The 18,863-nt window shown below is 42.9% G+C and overlaps 1 protein-coding gene across 1 annotated transcript in view; it reads left to right on the top strand.

The window, feature by feature from the left end:
• The window catches only part of F8 (coagulation factor VIII), a 120,526-nt gene that overhangs the window by 9,052 nt on the left and 92,611 nt on the right, over nt 1–18,863 (top strand). Inside the window, exons 2-6 of the mRNA XM_082681798.1 lie at nt 3,266–3,387; nt 6,380–6,502; nt 10,969–11,181; nt 14,447–14,515; nt 17,266–17,367. Of these exons, the coding sequence (XP_082537924.1) occupies nt 3,266–3,387; nt 6,380–6,502; nt 10,969–11,181; nt 14,447–14,515; nt 17,266–17,367 (629 nt within the window). The remainder of the gene's footprint in view (nt 1–3,265; nt 3,388–6,379; nt 6,503–10,968; nt 11,182–14,446; nt 14,516–17,265; nt 17,368–18,863) is intronic.

Genomic DNA, 18,863 nt, shown 5'->3' with positions numbered 1-18,863 from the left:
CATTGTCTATTGAATCCACCCCTGAGTGGGGCTGTAATACAACAGCAGTCAATTTTTGGCTCGTACCTGAATACCAAGCTGACCCAACTGTACATAATCTCAGGCTTCTTCCCCCACCCCCAGCAACTGGTCGTCAGGGACCCCCCACATGACTGTGGGTGTGACTTGAGGTAAAGGTGGCTGTGTAGCACGAGTAGATGAGATGGGCCTCTGACAATCTGCTCATTCAGCCTGCTCGTGCACTCTGGTCCATGCAGATCCCCACGCCTGCCTCCGTGAATCAGCTCCTTTTACTGGAAGGGCTTCCTTATCAGTACGCTGGCTTCTGGCCCTCAGCCAGTACATAGAGTCACTTGTCCTGGCCTTGGGCTGGCCGAGCTGCTCCCGGCACGTGCTTTCTCGGGTGTCCTGGAAACCCTGGGATTGAGTGAGCTGCAAGGCTCCCTGGGAGGGGAGGGCTGTCAGGGAGGAGAGAATTAAGTCAGTCTCATCTTTGCCTCCTCCTTGAGAGAGGTGTACGCAAAACAGTGCACACTTGGAAGGAGTGTCTTCAGTCCATCTGCTGCTCCATCCCTCCAAGGCTGCTGAGGTCTTCCTCTGTGACTGTCGCTTGGCCAGTTTCTCTCGTGCTTGCAACAATCTTCATGTGAAGCAAGAGCTGCTAAACTGTTAGGTGCCGGCTCACCATTTTCAGGCTCGGCCAAAGCCTTGTGTCTTCTGAAGGGGCGTCTCCCTCCTTTCCTGGGCTTGTCCTTCCTCCTTGGTTTCAACACTGTCTAGGGCTCACAGGGCTTCCTTCTGCAAGTGGCTGTCTGGTGTGTCTACCTGTGTCTGTGCCTCTTCTTTCCACCGTCGCCTGCCGTTCGTGTTGAGTGCGACTCCCAGAAACTCGCATAGCAGCGTCTGCTCTGTCTGCCATTCGATGCACTTTTATTTTTCACCAGAGCCGTTCAAACCTACGTCTCTGGGCCACACCCCTCATCAGAGCTCCAGGGGCACAAACTCGGGGACCTACCAGATGGTTCCACCCTGCTGGGTACCAGCTTCGCCTTAGCATAGCCGCAGTTTGGGTGGGCGGAGGGCCACTGTGTGCCTCACGAAAGAGCTCTGACAGCCTCACGCCTACCCTTTCGCTGGGAAGCACCGTTTGGGGGCCTTTTAAGTTTTCGGTCGTTCTGAGCGGGGTTCTGCTAATCACGGGTGACAGCATTGCCACAAATTTATAGCTGTCGGTGAATTATCTGAAAGCACATGGGATGAAAAAGAATGTTGCCAACCAACATTGTGCAAGTAGTGACAACTTCTGTGTTTCCTTGGGTGATTTTATAGCTTTTTAAGCACACAAATTTCAAAAAAAAAAAAAAGGATTGTCTGCTTTTTTTCTTTTGTGTATGTATGTGTGCGGGAAGTTTATTGGGAGGAGTTCACTGGGGCTCAGCTTACCGAGGCTCACCAAGTGCCTGGATAGTTTCCCTGAGGAATGATGACATATCAGGGCCTTAGTGTTGGTCTCTGTCCCTGGCAAGCTGGACGTTTACAACAGCAGTAGCTAGATCAGCCTTGGTGAGTCCATGATGTTGAGCCCACGCACAGTCACCATCATGGCTCCTCCATTTATATGTCCATCTTGGCAGCATTGGGGTGCCAACGACTGAGGCTGGCTAACATCGACTGGCTAAGTCATTCCGTTTACTTGGTTGTTTGGTGCAGTTTCCTTGGCAGAAAGTGCAGCATTTATTGCAAGACGCCCAACCTGGGGCCAAGCAAGGAGAACGGGCAGCTCATATGCTCAAAAGACCCGAACACCCCGCTGGCTTTCGGGGAAGGGCTTTTGAAGGCAAGGTGAGGGAGGGGGTGGCGGGATACCTGATCAGCTTATGGACGTTCTTCTGACTGGTTGGTGGTAAGGTAACCAGGTGGTATTTCGGGAGGGAGTCAACATCATCAGCCTTCTGGTTCCAGTGGTCTGGGGTCTACACGCCGATGGTCAGCACGCCCTTACCTTCTTCCGCCCGGTGGGGGTCTTAGTATCTGCAAAACAACTCAGGGATATGACTCAGGGTATGATCTATAGCCCTTGAGGAGCAAATTTCTCTCTCCTTTTCAGTGTTGGAAGTTTCTGTTGTCATATGCTCAAGCTCAGAGATGTTTTCCTAACAATATCCAGTTTACTAAGGAGCCTATCAAAGGCACTCTTCATTTCCATTACAGTGTTTTTGATCTCTACCATTTCTTCTTGATTTTTCTTAGAATTTCCATCTTTCTGCTTCTATTATCCATCTGTTCTTACATGTTGTCTACTTTTCACATTAAAATATTTAACATATTAGTCATAGTTTTTTTTTTAATTTCTGGTCTAATACTTCCAACATTCTCGTCATATCTGACTCTAGTTCTGCTGCTTGTTCAGTCTCTATGAACTGTGGGGTTCTTTTTTAATGCCTTTTAGTGTGCCTTGTAAGTTTTTGTTGAACGATGGATGTGATGTACTGGATAAAAGGAACTTCGGTAAATTAGGCCTTTAGTAACGTGGTGGTGAGGTGTGGGGAAGTGCTCTATAGCCCTGTGATCAGGTCTCAGTCTTTCAGTGAGCCTGTGCCCCCGGACTGTGGACTTCACCACTGCTTCTCAGTCTCACCCCTTGACACAGGCTGGCTGGAGTTGGGTATTTCCTTTCCTCTACATGGAAGGAGAAGCAGGGTGATGTTGGGTATCTTCCTTCTTCCAGGCAGATGAAGCTGTGATTAAAGTCCCAGAATGAGAAGCTCTGGTAAAATAATTTCTCATGAGGGCAGGCGTAAGAGCAGAATGCTCTGGCATATTTTAACTTTTTTTATTTTTATTATTTTTTAAAATTTATTTATTTTATTTCCTACTACAGCACTGGTTCCCACAGGCATTCCTACTTGAAGGTTTCTGTTCTAGTCAGTTGTGATTCTCTGCATTCACCTGTCTCTCTAATTTGGGGGGCAGCAGTTTTCTCTGTGACTTCATATACAGCTTCCAATCTGCCTTGTTAACAGTAGAGGAGAGTGGGATGGAAGCATTACTTCCAGCTGTTTTTTAAATTATGTTTTATTTTTTTGGCCACACCACACGGCATGCGGGATCTTAGTTCCCCGACCAGGGATCGAACCTGAACCCACTGCACTGGAAGCGTGGAGTCTTAACTGCTGGACCACCAGGGAAGTCCCATAGCTGTTTTTTAAAGTGGGTTCAAAGAAGGGTCAACCAAAATGAATGACTTTTTCCTTTTTTCACACAGGTTTTCTCCTAGAGTGCCAAGATCTTTTCCATTCAACACCTCAGCCATGTACAAAAAGACTGTGTTTGTAGAGTTCATGGATCAGCATTTCAACATTGCCAAGCCCAGGCCACCATGGATGGGTAATGCAAACAATATTGACTCATTGTTATGAAACTGGGTATCTTATTTCCTTGCAAGGATTCCCCAGTCTTGGGGCTGCAGTTTCCTTGGCCAGGCTTCCCTTATTACCACCTCTCGGGGAAATACACTGGCTGAATGGTCTCAGTCTTCTTACTGGGCCCTCCTCCTCTGCTTGAGTGCCCTTTATCTTGGACCTGGGTTCATTTTATTTTCTCTCTGCTTCCAATCCCTAGCTGATCTTATCCAGTCTCATGGCTTGAAAATACCATACATGCCAATAAGTCCAAAGTTTATATCTCTAGTTCAGACTGCTTGCTTGATACCTCCACTTAGGTGTCAAATAAGCATGTAACAAGATGTTAAGATGAGACATTTCCTACCTTAGAATGATTGCTCAGAATTATAGGTGACAAGTACCCCCAAATTCTAAAGAGAGATATCAGGCCACCTATTCAGGACTTGGTCAGGTAGTGGTCCAAAATTGGTTCAGCAACCTTTAGCCCATCATATACCTCCAGCCTATATAAAAGAAGGTTAGGAACTTATGAAAGAGTTTAGATTTGAATATTTCTTTTTTTTAAATGTAATTAATTAATTAATTTTTTGGCTGCCTTGTGTCTTTGTTGCTGTGTGCCGGCTTTCTCCAGTTGCCTCGAGCAGGGGCTACTCTTCATTGTGGTGCGCGGGCTTCTCATTGCGGTGGCTTCTCTTGTTGCAGAGTATGGTCTTTAGGTACGTGGGCTTCAGTAGTTGTGGCTCGCGGGCTCTAGAGCGCAGGCTCAGTAGTTGTGGCGCACGGGCTTAGTTGCTCCGTGGTATGTGGGATCTTCCTGGACCAGGGCTGGAACCCATGTCCCCTGCACTGGCAGGCGGATTCTTAACCACTGCGCCACCAGGGAAGTCCCCTTGAGGATTTCTTTTGAAAGCATTTTGGTGTTTTGTATATTCCCATGGGGGGAGGGCGGCCTCTCCCTCATGTCAAGCTGCAGTGAGGGAGGCTTCAGGAGAATCATTTAGAAAACTTGACATAGTTCTTCTGGAGCTTGGAAGATACTGACTAGTGCCTGATTTTTATCTGGAAAAACTTTCAATGCCAGAGTGTTGGGGAGCTTCCCCTGATGGCGTAATAAGGAGAGTGGGCTATAGCAGAGGCTAACTGCACTGCAACTGTTACGTGTGAGACCAGGAAGGTCATAGGACAAGACTCGCCTCAAGAAGACCCTGCCTGAGAGGACTTCCTGCCAGGGCTAGGTGATCCCAACAGAAAAGGTCTATGTGATTGCACTGTCAGAAGCAGAAACTGAGGGGAGAGATAAAGTGACAGCTGGAGAGGGCGTATCCCATGCCAGGGGGAGGTGGAGTAGGGCGTCGCCATATTGAGAGGGAGAGAGTCTCTAAAGAACTCATATAAGTTCTCTAAGAAAGAAAGACCCAGAATTTTGGCATGTGCCACATCCAGGGGGTACCAAAGCCAAGAAAGATCTTGTCAGCATGTCTCTTTTTGCACTTGTCCTTTGTCCACTAGCTCCAACTTTAGAAAGTCCAGAGGCAGTAAAATGAGAAAGCAGTGAAGCTGCCAACCAAACTTCCTTTTCCCATTACAGGTTTCTGAGCCTGTTTCAGAACTGAACTGGAGGAGGGAGGGACCCTTAAATTGCAGGTGACATCAAAAATTTGATGTTAGACCAGACTGGATTTATTAGTACCTAAAAATGATACTCTGACTATGTGAAGGTTACCGGAAAAAAGTGGGACTGTTCACAATGCAACAAAGGGAAATTCCACATACAATTAAAAACTATGAAAAATAAGCCTATGTCATATTTTCATCCCATTGGATCCAGTCCATTCAATAAAACCATTTGTAGGCATCTTATACTTAGTATGTATATAAGTCAGAAGTCTTGATTTTCCTCTAAATTTTCTGTGCCATGGCCTGACTACCACCCACTTGTACAAACCAAAATCACAGGAGTCATTCCTGGCGCTCTCACTTCCTTCCCCCCATCTTCAATATCCAACCCATGAGCAAGTCTTGTTGACTTGTTGACCTTGTTGAAATAAATAGACCACCAGATATTTCTCCAGAAAAGATGGGTTTATTCAGGATCAGCAGAGAATTGCAATCTGGGATCTGCAACCATGGCAAGCTACAAACAAGTCCCTGAATAGCAAAGGGAGAGGAACACAGTTTATAGAGGGGAAAAGGAAGTTGGAAGGGCTAGAGTAAACAAAGAGTCTGTGGCTGCTCATTGGCTGAGTCCTTGCCAGGAAAGATGAGGCGTCTTCTTCCCCTTGGGTTCTGCTATTGTCACAGGGTGTGAGAGCGCCCCCTTCTGGTCTCCCAACTCTATTTAATTGATGTTTCTGTTTATTAATATTTTTTACACTCTTCCTCCAAAACAAGTCCCAAGTCTGCTTCTTCTAAATTCCAAATTCATCCAAACTGCTGTAGCCTACAAAGTCCTACATGTTACGTGCCCTGCCTGCCTCGATAACCTTATTTTCTACTATTCCCTTGCTCATTCACTTTGCTTCAACCACATGTTAGTTTACCATATTTAAAGTGTCCTCTGCTTCCTGCCTCATCATTTTCTAGCACGCCATCATCATTTATAGCATTTATAACAACCTACAATTTTCTTCTTTCTTTATTTACATGCTTAATGTCTCTAAATGTGATCTCCATGGTCTGTCTTGTTAACTACTGCATCTCTAGTGCCTAGGGCAGTTTCTAGAATATAGTAGGAACTCAATTATTAGTTGAAAGAATAAATGCATTGAATGAATTGCCAGAAATCTGTCTTCAGAACAACTATGAGGCTGAGCTGGTTATAGCAGTTTATGTATTCATTCATTCAGCTACTACTTTTTATCAATAACCATAGGGGCATGCTTCTCTACTGTGACTTTGACCATCACTTTTGTGATAACAGGTTTTCTGGAGTGCCACCCTCCAAATGACCTTTGGGGGACATCTCATTCTTTCAGGTCTGCTGGGTCCTACCATTCAGGCTGAGGTTTATGACACGGTGGTCATTACACTTAAGAATATGGCTTCTCATCCTGTTAGTCTTCATGCTATCGGCGTATCCTACTGGAAGTCTTCTGAAGGTGAGTCAAATGCCCTCCTATTGTCCTGTCATCCTAGGGACAGAAGAGTATTGAGTATAAGGGCATACAGCTACTGAAAGGTGGATTCGGGATTCAAACCTAGGCCCATTTCATGAAGTCAAGAACCTTGTCATTTCAGTCTAAACCCTAAAGTTTGTTGCTGTTCCCTGTTCTCCCTTGGGGAGCCAGGCCACGGATGTTAAAAATCCCACTGTAGGGGCTTCCCTGATGGCGCAGTGGTTGAGAGTCCACCTGCCGATGCAGGGGATGTGGGTTCATGCCCCGGTCCGGGAAGATCCCACATGCCGCGGAGCGGCTGGGCCCGTGAGCCATGGTCACTGAGCCTGCGCGTCCGGAGCCTGTGCTTCGCAACGGGAGAGGCCACAACAGTGAGAGGCCTGCATAAAGCAAAAAAAAAAAAAAAAAAAAAAAAAAAAAAAAAATCCCACTGTATCTGCCTTCCTATGCCCAGAAAACTTCCTAGGGAGGATCAAGGCCCATGGTATAGAAATGAAACAGAATTCTCCTTCTCCTTCCTTAGATTCAGACTTTCCAGATATCTCCTCTGCCTCCCCTCCCACCAATTTCTAAATATGTGATTAGGGCCAACTAGCAGAAGCACAAGCTGACCTCATTACAGCAAGCAACCTGTTTGGCCACAGTCCCCACCCCAACTAGCTTCTCCTTAACCTTCGCAGTGCAGGAAGGGAGTGAAGGGAGAGCCACAACAGACTGTGATATTGCCCAGATAGACTATGGCATATACAGATCAAGAAGATTCAAGTAAATCATTAAGAAATTATTGGAGCACATGCCCTGTATTGTACGGTCTAACTATGCTTATGCGTTGACTAATTTCTCATTCTGAAATTGGAAAGCATTAGTTTTCTAGGTTGCACTCGTTAGGTCAGGGCAGATCTGGACTGGGGGAAGGTGAAAGACAGGAGGGGGCAGGTGCTATAGAGGAAAAGTCATCCCAGGTTCTGACTTGTGCCTGGCAGGCTATTTCTATGAGGTTTATCTACTTGGAAGCTTCCAGAACTAATCTAGGGGCATTTTAGAGAGACCAGGGTTCCCACAATTCTGCAGCTGGGAGCTGACCATAGAGATGACTCTTTTGCACCCTAAGCCTAGTGAGTTCTGGAAAAACAGACTATCATCTCTCACACATACAGCTACAGTGGTTCTTCCCAGGAACAACACAGTGAGTCAATGGCCTAATGCCCATGCGATTTACGATCCTAGCACGAGCCTGTGTATTTATATGTTATGATCCACAGGCTCCTGGCCTTCTTAGACTAGCCTGGGGGCCCCAGGATGTAAGTTAAATCTGTGACGTGATGATGTTGAGTATCAACTTCATATGCTTGTTGACCTTTCTGATATCCTTTTGTAAAGTATCTGATCAACTGTTTAAATGTTTTCCTGTTGAAAAAAAATGAGTTGTTTATCTTTTTCTTATTGATTTGTAGAGGTACTTTATATATTCTGAATACAAATCCTTTGACAGATATAAATATTTGCATATCTTCTTCCAGTCTGTAGCTTGAATTTTAATTTTACTCTCTTAATAGTTTTCTTTTTTGGTAAACAGAAGTTCTTAAAGTTAATTAAGCACGAAAATTCAACAGTTAATGAAGCACAAAAAAGGTATCACATTTTTTTCCTTTTATGTTAGAGCTTTGTGTCTTATTTAAGACATTTGCCTATCCCAAGGTCATGAAGAATTTCTTCTATGCTTTCCTCTAGAAGTTTTATTATTTTCCCTTTCATACTTATGTCTGTGACCCATCTTAAATTAATTTTTGTGTATGGTTTCCCTACAGCATCTTTAAACAGCTTTGTTGAGGTATAATTTACATACCATAAAATCCACTCATCTGAAGTAGTTTGATGACTTTTACTAAATTTAGACAGTTCTGCAGCCATCAACACAATCCATGTCAAGAAGTTCTGTCTTTGCAGTTCAAGCCCCATTCCCACTCTCAGTCCCAGACAACTTCTGATCTGATTTCTATCTCTATAGCTTTGCAAGCCTGTCATTTTTATCTCCCAAACCAACTCTGGTAAATTATATTTCAGTTCACCAAATAGTCATCTCCTCCCCCAGAGTGGCAAGAGTACATTTCCCTGCCATATTGTTGTTGGATGTGGCCATATGCTGTATGCCAAGATAGCTAGTTCACGTGGAGTGTCTGTCAAAGGAAATTTCAAGTTTGGTCTTGAGCTGAAAATGGAAACCCAGTACTAGAGAAAGGCTTTTAATTTCTTCTCTGGACGAGTGGCGTTCTAAGACACCAACCTAGGCTGTAAGTAGGTCCACAAAATGAGGCTCTGAGTAGGAATGAGATGAGGTTGGCCATGAGCTGCCAAACTTTGAGGGAGCTGTGAAAGACAGTATGGGGGCATACGAGGTAAGAAGTACCAACCTGAAGCTGCTGAGCAGACATCAGGCAAAGGAAAAATAGCTGAAGGCACCAGAGAGTGAAGTGGAGTAGCCTCTGAAACACAGCATTTGTCCTGTGGTAGAGTAGTCATGCCCAGGGGTCACTGAGCTGTGGCCTTTCATGACTGAGACCAACAAAAATCCTTGGCATGGGGAGTCAGAATGTGGGTCTCAACTCCTGCTGGACACCCAGGAATTTGGGATGTCTCAGCAGGGTAGCTTCTGGGGGCCTAGGCCAGACCTGGGGCAAGGCTGACCCAGCAGCAGCAGGGGGTTGACTAGAGGGCTAACCAGGACACTGGAAGCAGACAGGCAGACTTTCTGAACTCTCAAATGTCCCAACAGTGTTCTTCCTCATATAATAGAAGATAAAAATTACACAAAACACATTCTGCTTAGAATATTTGTGGTGGCTGATATATAAGCTCAGGTAAGACTCTGATGGAGACATCAGTAGATATGTGAACTTTAAGGGCTGTGCACAATGCTTTTTCCCAGGCGCCGCCTACTTCACTTGGTCTTGACAAATCAACTTTGTCTTCACCGAAGGATAGACCTTGTTATTAGCAACCTGAGAAGAACCCAAAATCTCAGGTTCAAGCTTTCAACATTCTGAACATCACTTCCTACTTTTCCAGCTGTCATTCTCTCACTGCCCACTCCTACAATTCTTCATTCTCATTGGAATCCACCATGTACTGACCCTACAATTTTTCACCGTCTGCCTTGCCAAGACGGGTATAATTTTCACGCGTTCTTGGCCTCTCATCAACCCCCCAACCCCAACCTTAGTATTAGGAAAAAGGACATTCTTCTCCTAATGAAATATTTCAAACAAAAAAAGGTACAGGAAATAATAGAGCAAACAAACATGTACCCATTACCTCACTTCGGCAAATCTTAACATTTTGCCATGTTTGCTTACTTTATTTTAAGAAATTAAACATTATAGATATAGTTGAAGCCCCTTCTTTACCCGTCCATGATCCCCTCCCTCCCTATGCAAATGTATTCACTATTCAGAATTTTATACCAACCCACAATCACACAGACACCTGAACCACACTCTCCAACCTGAGGTACAACTCACGTTTTTCTAAATGTCCCCCAGGATCTGCCAAGCACAGGTATTGGTCTGCTTTTGCTTCTGGATGAAGCCAATTGTCCGTAGTGCTCACTGGAGGGGCACCCCTTTAGCAAAGAGGCTGACTTTATAGTGGGCCAGTGCAGGGGGTCTCTTGTACAGCTCTGCTGGAGAGGTCCCTTTATTAGATGTATAGCTGTTGTGCGGTACGATGGGGTATAGATGAGGAGCACCCTGAATGCCTTGGGAGGCTCTGGAGTCTCAGAGACCCTGATGAATCTGAGAAGCTAAGGTGCGTTGCTAGAAAAATAGTTCAATAGAAGTATAAGTGTTATGGTCAGTGAGTTTCAATATTTTCTACTTCAGTCCACTGAAATGATGTAGAAGCAATGACACGTCACTAACAATGAAAACATATAGTGCTCAGTGTAGAATAAAGGTATCAGGATAATCCAGGGGTCAATTTTAACATCACTAAGGATGGGACAGCCAGAAAATATCTGCCCCTGATATGGTCTGGCCCGCCAGAGAAGAACCAAGTTAAAAACAACATTTAAAAAAATCTCTGCGTCTCACCCTTCCCTGACCCTCACCAGTGCTCAGTAAAGAGTCTGGGACGAGAGTACATACCCATGTATGTCTACTGAGTTGAACTGACTTGAATTAGGTAAAAAGATGCAATAATGAAAGCAGTATTATTGTTACAATCTGGAGGTCTCAGAGGACCACTCAACCGCTCATGTTTGCATTAGTGGTCAAGAACTCCTCTGCAACATATAAGGCTTCTCCCCATGTATAGCTGCTACTTGTTAGTATTCCAAATTAAGTTTCAGGAACACTGTTTCTTGTGTAGAGTCTACTGGTGACAATAAACTTGATGTTTCCTTGAGTGGGCAATGGGCATAGGAAGGACAATTTTATCCCTCCTTGATTTAGGTGCTGAATATGAGGATAAAACCAGCCAAAGGGAGAAGGAAGATGATAAAGTCATTCCTGGTAAAAGTCATACCTACGTCTGGCAGGTCCTGAAAGAAAATGGTCCAACGGCCTCTGACCCACCATGTCTCACCTACTCATATCTTTCTCATGTGGACCTGGTGAAAGACGTGAACTCAGGCCTCATTGGAGCCCTGCTGGTTTGTAGAGAAGGTAAGTATAAGAAAGAGTAGGATTGAGATGAAATAAGCCGGCAAGCACAAACATCTGAAAGAGGTTTCCTTTCCCTAGTGTCCTGCCAGGGAAAGGAGAATAGTGTAGTCTCCGAGAAGAACAGATGCCCATCCTGTGTAGCCAGAATGCACTCTAACGTTCAAGAAAAGCCAAGTTCTGGAATTAGCTCTCTCTTCTCTTCTGCTTTCTACTTCAGATATCCTATGGGCTGTCTCAGTAGTGCCTTTTATAATTTTGTGTTAGGTGCCTTGAAACCTCCATGAAGGTAAATACATCCAAGTGTGTGATCAATGGCATATAGACCACTTCAGGAGGTTAGTCATCTGTAACCCAAAAACATAAAAATCTGAGAAAAGCAAGCATTTATACATGTTTATAAGTTCTTATTCTAAAAATCATAGTAATTTAAATTAAACCTTTTATAAAAAATTTTTTCCCGGGAATTCCCCGGCGGTCCAGTGGTTAGGACTCTTCACTCTCACTGCTGAGGGCCCGGGTTCAATCCCTGGTCATGGAACTAAGATCCCACGAGCTGCACGGTGCAGCCAAAAAAAAAAAAAATTATTGAAGTATAATTGACCTACAACACTATTATAGCTCTAAGTGCACAACATAGTGCCAAGTGAATGAACAAATGAAAAGATGCTCAACTTGCTAATCATCAGGGAAGTACAAATCAAAACCTTGAGCTATCACTTCACACATATCAGAATAGCTATTATCAAAAAGACCACAAATAACAAGTGTTGGCAAGGATGTGGAGAATAGGGAACCCTTGTGCACTGTTGGTGGGAATGTAAATTGGCACAGTCATTATGGAAAACAGTATGGAGGGTTCTCAAAAAATTAAAAATAGAGCTACCATATGATCCAGCAATTCCACTTCTGGGTATTTTTCAGAAGAAAATGAAAGCTCTAATTCGAAAAGATGTATGTACCCCAATGTTCATTGCAGCACTATTTACAACAGCCAAGATATGGAAGCAACCTAAGTGTCCATCAACAGATGAATGGATAAAGAAGATGTGGGGAATATTACTCAGCCATGAAAAAGAATGAAATCTTGCCATTTGTGACAACATGGATGGACCAGAGGGCATTATCCTAAGTGAAATAAGTCAGAGGGAGAAAGAAGATACTGTATGATTTCACTTATATATGGAATCTAAAAAACAAAATAAATGAGGGACTTCCCTGGTGGTCCAGTGGTTAAGAATCCATGCCCCCAATGCAGTGAGCATGGGTTCAGTCCTGGGTTGGGGAATTAAGATCCCACATGCTGCACAGCATGGCCAAATAATAATAATAACAAAACAGAAACAAATTCATAGATAAAGAGAACAAACAGGTGGTTACCAGAGGGGAGAGAGGTGGAGGGATGAGTGAAATAGATGAGGGAGACTAAGAGGTACAAACCTCCAGTTACAAAATCAATTTGTCACAGGGATGAAATGTACGGCATGGGGAATATAGTCAGTGACTGTAATAACTTCGTATGGCGGCAGATGGCACCTGGACTTCTTGTGGTGATCTCTTGTAATGTATAGAGACACAGAGTCACTATGTTGTGGACTTGGATTATATGTATAATGACATGTGTCCATTATATTAGTATCATACAGTATCATATACATCATATAGTATCACATATCATAGAGTATGACATATATGTCATATATAGTATCATATCACTGCCCTAAAAATCCTCTGTGCCCTGCCTATTCATCCTTCCCTCTCCTACCCTCTGGCAACCACTGTTCTTTAAATTGTCTCCATAGTTTTGCCTTTTCCGTATGTAGCCTTTTCATATTGGCTTCTTCCACTTAGTAACATGCATTTAAGGTTCCTCCATGTTTTTCATGGCTTGATAGCTTCTTTCTTTTTAGTGCTGAATAGTATTCTGTTGTCTGAATGGACCAGTTTATTTATCCATTCACCTACCGAAAGACATCAGTTTCACTACTTGATAATTTAAAAAATATATAATAAAAAAATTAAAATCTTTTCAGACAGCTTTACCTGTATTTTAAATTTGTATGGGTGAGTTAGTTTCTTCGTCCAATTTAATTACTTTCCAAGCATTAAGTGTACAAGAGAGGACTTCTCTGGTGGCACAGTGGTTAAGAATCCACCTGCCAATGCAAGGGACACGGGTTCAAGCCCTGGTCCGGGAAGATGCCACGGAGCAACTAAGCCTGTGCGCCACAACTACTGCACCTGCACTCTAGAGCCCGCGAGCCACAACTACTGAGCCTGTGTGCCACAACTACTGAAGCCCACATGCCTAGAGCCCATGCTCCACAACAAGAGAAGCCACCACAAAGAGAAGCCCGTGCACTGCAACGAAGAGTAGCACCCGCTCGCTGCAACTAGAGAAAGCTGGTGCACATCAATGAAGATCCAATGCAGGCAAAAATAAATTAATTAATTAATTTTTTAAAAAAGTACAAGAGAGGAAAGAACATTATAAACAAAAATCTTCCTACTCAAAATAAACCTGCAAAGAAAACTTCCCAATCAAGTGAAAAAGTATGCTAAGAAAGACAGCTAACAAATTAAACAGTTAAAGCATGAAGCAAGCTTATTTGTAACATTGATAACTTTAAATATTGATATACATGGTGTTCATTTAAAGTGTGAGTATGTGTTTAATATAGACAGTAGTTATTTTGCTCATAACTTTTTTTTTTTTTTTTTTTTTTTTTTTTGCGGTACGCGGGCCTCTCACTGCTGTGGCCTCTCCTGTCGTGGAGCACAGGCTCCGGACGTGCAGGCTCAGCGGCCATGGCTCACGGGCCCAGCCGCTCCACGGCATGTGGGATCCTCCCGGACTGGGGCACGAACCCGCGTCCCCTGCATCGGCAGGCGGACTCTCAACCACTGCGCCACCAGGGAAGCCCCCTTTTTCTGTTTTCTGTTTGTTCTGAATATACATATATATGAAATATGGTTATATGGACTTGTAGTTTGTATGTCTTTTTAATTTCTTTTTTAGTAATTAATTCTTAGTGTATTTTATAAAAGCAAGGGTCTGCAACAAATCTGAAATTTTTAAAAAAGTCCTTTACCCCGAATAATTTTAGAATTACTGGCATAGGAGATGTGACACCAAGGAAATAATGTTATGGTAAAGTTAGTAAGAGACCAAGAGACAAAGCAGTTGATGAAGTAATGTATCCTCGTAGTGTCATTTTCCTATGAGAGGATTTTCAATAGAAGATAAGTGCTCTCACTTCTTTTTCAGGGAGTCTGACCAAAGAAAGGACACAGACCTTGCACGAATTTGTACTACTTTTTGCTGTGTTTGATGAAGGTTAGTGAGCTGCAGTCTGAATTTTGGTCTCCTGAAAGAAATGAAATATATTAATTTAATGTGGTACTTGAGCATGAGGGCTGTTAATGTCCAGAGGAAGTGATTACAGAAAGATCATAAACGACGTTATCATTCAGGAATGATGCAGACAGGGATGAAAATGAATTCCAAGGAAAAAATGTAAGCTGAGTTCCACTGGCAGCTATGAAGTAAGAAGACAGAGTAGCTGGGTGACCTTGTCCCTCTTATTAAATCCATCAACAAAGACTTTTTGCTTTACTTTCTCTTTTTTTTTCCGGTTTGAAGCAAAGAAAAGTTTTATTCTTTGTGCAAAGAACAGAGAAGTGCGAGCTTGGACTCTAGAGCAAACGCCCTTCCGACAGGCCGTAGGCGGGGCTGCTTTATAGGGACGAGGGAAGGGGCGGAGCTCTCCCGGCAGGCGCAGCTGCAGACGCAGTGCGTGCACAGCGTCTCTGCACACGGCCTGCTGCGGCTGTCTGGCCTTGAGCGTCGTGGGCAGCTTCTGCTCCCAGCGGCGCAGCTGCAGACGCAGTGCGTGCACAGCGTCTCTGCACACGGCCTGCTACAGCTGTCTGGCCTTGAGCGTCATGGGCAGCTTCTGCTCCCAGCGGCGGAGCTGAGTCAAACCAGCAGGTGACGTGTCAAACCAGGAGGTCTGGTGTGAAGGGCTAGGGGCAAGGCCTGTACCCGCGACAACGTTTCATGTATGTAATTTTGTTTTGTTTGGTTGTTTGTTAGTTTTGGTTAAACGTGGGAGACATTTATTTACTTTCCCACATCGCCAATCATGGATACGAGTGGCTAAGGTTTCTATCTCCTCAGGAAAACACAGCCCAATTGAGTGGCTATCACATCCTTTGGAGAATTTCAGTCTTTGGTCACAGCATTTAAGAGCTCCTAGTTTTGGTCCCACAAGCCCTTTTTGAAGTGACTTATTGCTTTACTTTCTAAATGCCCCCTGTTATCTTTTAAAGAAATGTTTACTAAAAATCATATATATTTAAGGTGTACATCATGATGATTTTAGATAAATAGATACAGATAGAGAAATGATTACTACAGTCAAACTAACGTATCCCCTCACAGAGTTATTTCTTGTGTGTGGTGAGAGCACCCGAAATCTACTCCCTTAGCATATTTCCAGTGTTCAGTGTAGTATGATTAACTGTAGTCATCACACTGCACATTAGATCCCCAGAACCTGTTCATCTTAAAACCGAAAGCTTGTACCATTTGACCAACATTTCCCCATTTCCCCAGACCCTGGCAGCCCGCCTCGTGTTCTGTGTTTCTATGAGTATACTTTTTCTTATCTTCATCTCTTACTTTTAAGTAACTCGGGCAAGTTACTTAACCCCTCTGTGTCTCAGTTTTATCCAGTTGAAAAGTGAAATAATAAGTACTATTTCATAGGATGGTTGTAAGGATTAAGCGGGTGATTTCGTCCTCGTCACCGTCATGATCACCTTCTGAAGTGAGACCCCCCCATCGTCTCTCTCCTGACTAGTCTCCTTGTCTTTTTGTGCCCCCTGACACTTCATTATTACTATAGCAGCCAAAGGGAGCCTACCGAAATGTGAATCTGATCTTGTCACCCCAGCCCTTAAAATCCTTCAATTTTACATCAAGGCAAAATGTAAACGTCTTAACACACTGATACATGACCTAGTCTTTGACGACCTGTCTAGCCTCATTGTGCTTCTCTTCCTGCCTCACCGTTCATCACCGTTCAAGTTGCAGCCACACCGAACACATTTTGTGTAACACCCAAAACACGCCATTCTTTTTCTTGTATCCGGACCTTTGCTTATGCTGTTGCTTCTGCCTGGAAAGCCTGTCTCCAGCTTCACACCAAGTTTCTCCTCCTTCTGGTCCAGGTTAGTTGCCTCTTTATATATTTCCACAGCACCTTGAGCTTCCTCCTTATGACACTAAATCATCATTGCTGGCTTTATTTAATATTTATCTTCTTTGACCTTGTATTCCTTTCTCTTCAGGCAAAGTGAGGTTCCTTCTCCTCTCTGCTCCCATAATAGCCTGTTCTTATCTCTCTTACATCACTCTTCACTCTGTATTATAATTGTCTGCTTCTCTGTCTATTCGAGCTAAATTGTAAGCGCCTAGAAGGTAGAGGCTGTGTCTTCTTTGTCATCAGTGCCTAGTGCTCAGCAGTGTTCAGTAAATATGTTTAACTGAATGAACAAATGAGTGGATCAAGGGATAAATGAACTTATGAGAGTTCCCCAAAGGCTGGGTGCCTCAGAAAGGTTCAGTCCTTTGCACAAGGAGCTGCTAATAATAATATTTATAGTGCCTTTCACTCTTGTTAATTCCAGGGATGAGGTTGGAAAGCTTTTGGGTTCTTGGGCTTTCATTATTGCAAACTGGATGAAGCAGTTAGGACAGGGACAGGTACTGGCAGCCTTTTCCTAGGATGCTTTTCATGTGCCTCCTTTTAAATAAGTCAGCTAATGAATAGAATGAAATCATCATGGTGCAAATTAACCGATATTCTTCCTTCCACTAGTTATCATCTGTCATTATTCCTTTCCAAGTAGTGTCATGGATAAATATAGGGAGAGATCATTACTTTGAGCGAGAAATAGCTGCCTTTTGGTAACTGTCTTCTCCCTTTTTCTTACTGATTTTGAGGGCAAATCATCTGCGCCTACTGTGCTGACATGAGACAGACACTTAGCTGGCCCTCTATTCGCATCCTCTCTCAACAGGGAAAAGTTGGCACTCAGGAAAAAATGAGTCCTTGACACAGGCTGTGGACCCTGCATCTGCAATGCACACAATCAATGGCTATATAAACAGGTCTCTGCCAGGTATGTACAGCCTGCTCAAGAATCCTCAAGAGCTTCTGCATTCACCACAGAGCTCTCTTCTCCAGTTCTCCTCAGTTATCTGAAAATTAAGGTTTCTTTTGCTTAAATGTAAATGGGCATCCAAGGCTGAACAGATATTTAAGGAAAGCCTGAAACACAAAGACAATATGCAAAGGTAAAGAAAAGTAGTATGCCTTGCCTTATCATCCGTTCCATCTGGATGTTCCTGAGTTACATCCTTTTATAATAAATATAATAAACAGGTTTCTAGTAAGTAAAAAAAAAGTAATAATAGGATTATATGAAAAAGAAACAATCAAAACAAGAATATGCTCACAAAATTAGAATATGATTGTCAAAATACAAACTTAATAGAAAGTGGTATAAAGCAAACCTCCCAGAAAGCAAAACAAAAAGAGATTGAGAAAGCAAATCTCCCAGAAAGCAAAAGAAAAAGAGATTTTTAAAATCAAAGAAATGATAGAATGAAGTGTTAAAAAAAGAAAAGAGTTGAGTCTTTATATAATAATTTCCCAGCAGGATAAATAAAAAAGTATCTCCACACAAAATTAGGTTTGTGGAATTTCAAAGAACAAAGAGAAGATATATAAGCTTCCCCTGGGAGAAACAGGTCACATACAAAGGCATGAGAATTAGACTGGCAATGTAATAAACCAATACCTTAAAAGTTCTAAAGGAAAAGTTATTTTCAACCTAGAATTCATAGCCAAACTATAACTTAATTTTGGGGGAAGAATAAAGACATTTTCAGAAATGGTAGCCCTTAGAAGCCACTGAATATGTGCTACAATAAAACCAGAGAGTAAACCAAGAAAGAGGAAGTTGGAAAATTCAGACACCCAAGAAAATAATGAAGGACGAGGAAGGATATTTTCTTAACTCTTTTCTATATTTTTCAAGAATTCTATAATTAATATGCATGATTTCAGAATTAGAAAAGAAATTAACTTTCAAAACATGCAAGTCCCTGCTCTCACATATCAAGTTAATTAACCTCTCTGGGCATCAGTTTCCTCGCCTCTAAGTGAGGGATGATAACTATAGTTTCTACATTCGTAGGGTTATTGGGAGTTAAAACTTGTAAAATACTTTGGACAGTGCTTGATGTTACACAAGTGCTCAGTAAACATTACTGTTATTAGTTATATTGCCATCATTGACGTTAGATTGGATGTGAGAAGTGAGAGTGGGGACAAGAATAACTCTCACTTGCATAATTGAATTCAGGATGGTACCATTCACTGAAATAAAGAAGTCGGGAATAAGGTGAGGTGATAAAGATTGAAAATTTGGTTTTGTACCTGTGGGTTTTATGAGATATCCAGGTGAAGATATTGAGAAGGTATCAGTCTGTATCAGTCTGGAGTTAATACCATGAGAATGAATGATATTATTCAGGGAGAAAATTTGATTAACGAGAGAATAAGGCCTAGGGATGAGCCCTGGAGTGGTCCATCATTTAATGGATGGGTAAA

This window comes from Grampus griseus (assembly GCF_964374135.1).
Source record: "Grampus griseus genome assembly, chromosome: X".
In the NCBI taxonomy this organism is placed as follows: domain Eukaryota; kingdom Metazoa; phylum Chordata; class Mammalia; order Artiodactyla; family Delphinidae; genus Grampus; species Grampus griseus.
The sequence above is the reverse complement of the archived record's forward strand: the minus strand, read 5'-3'. Positions and strand labels throughout refer to the sequence as shown.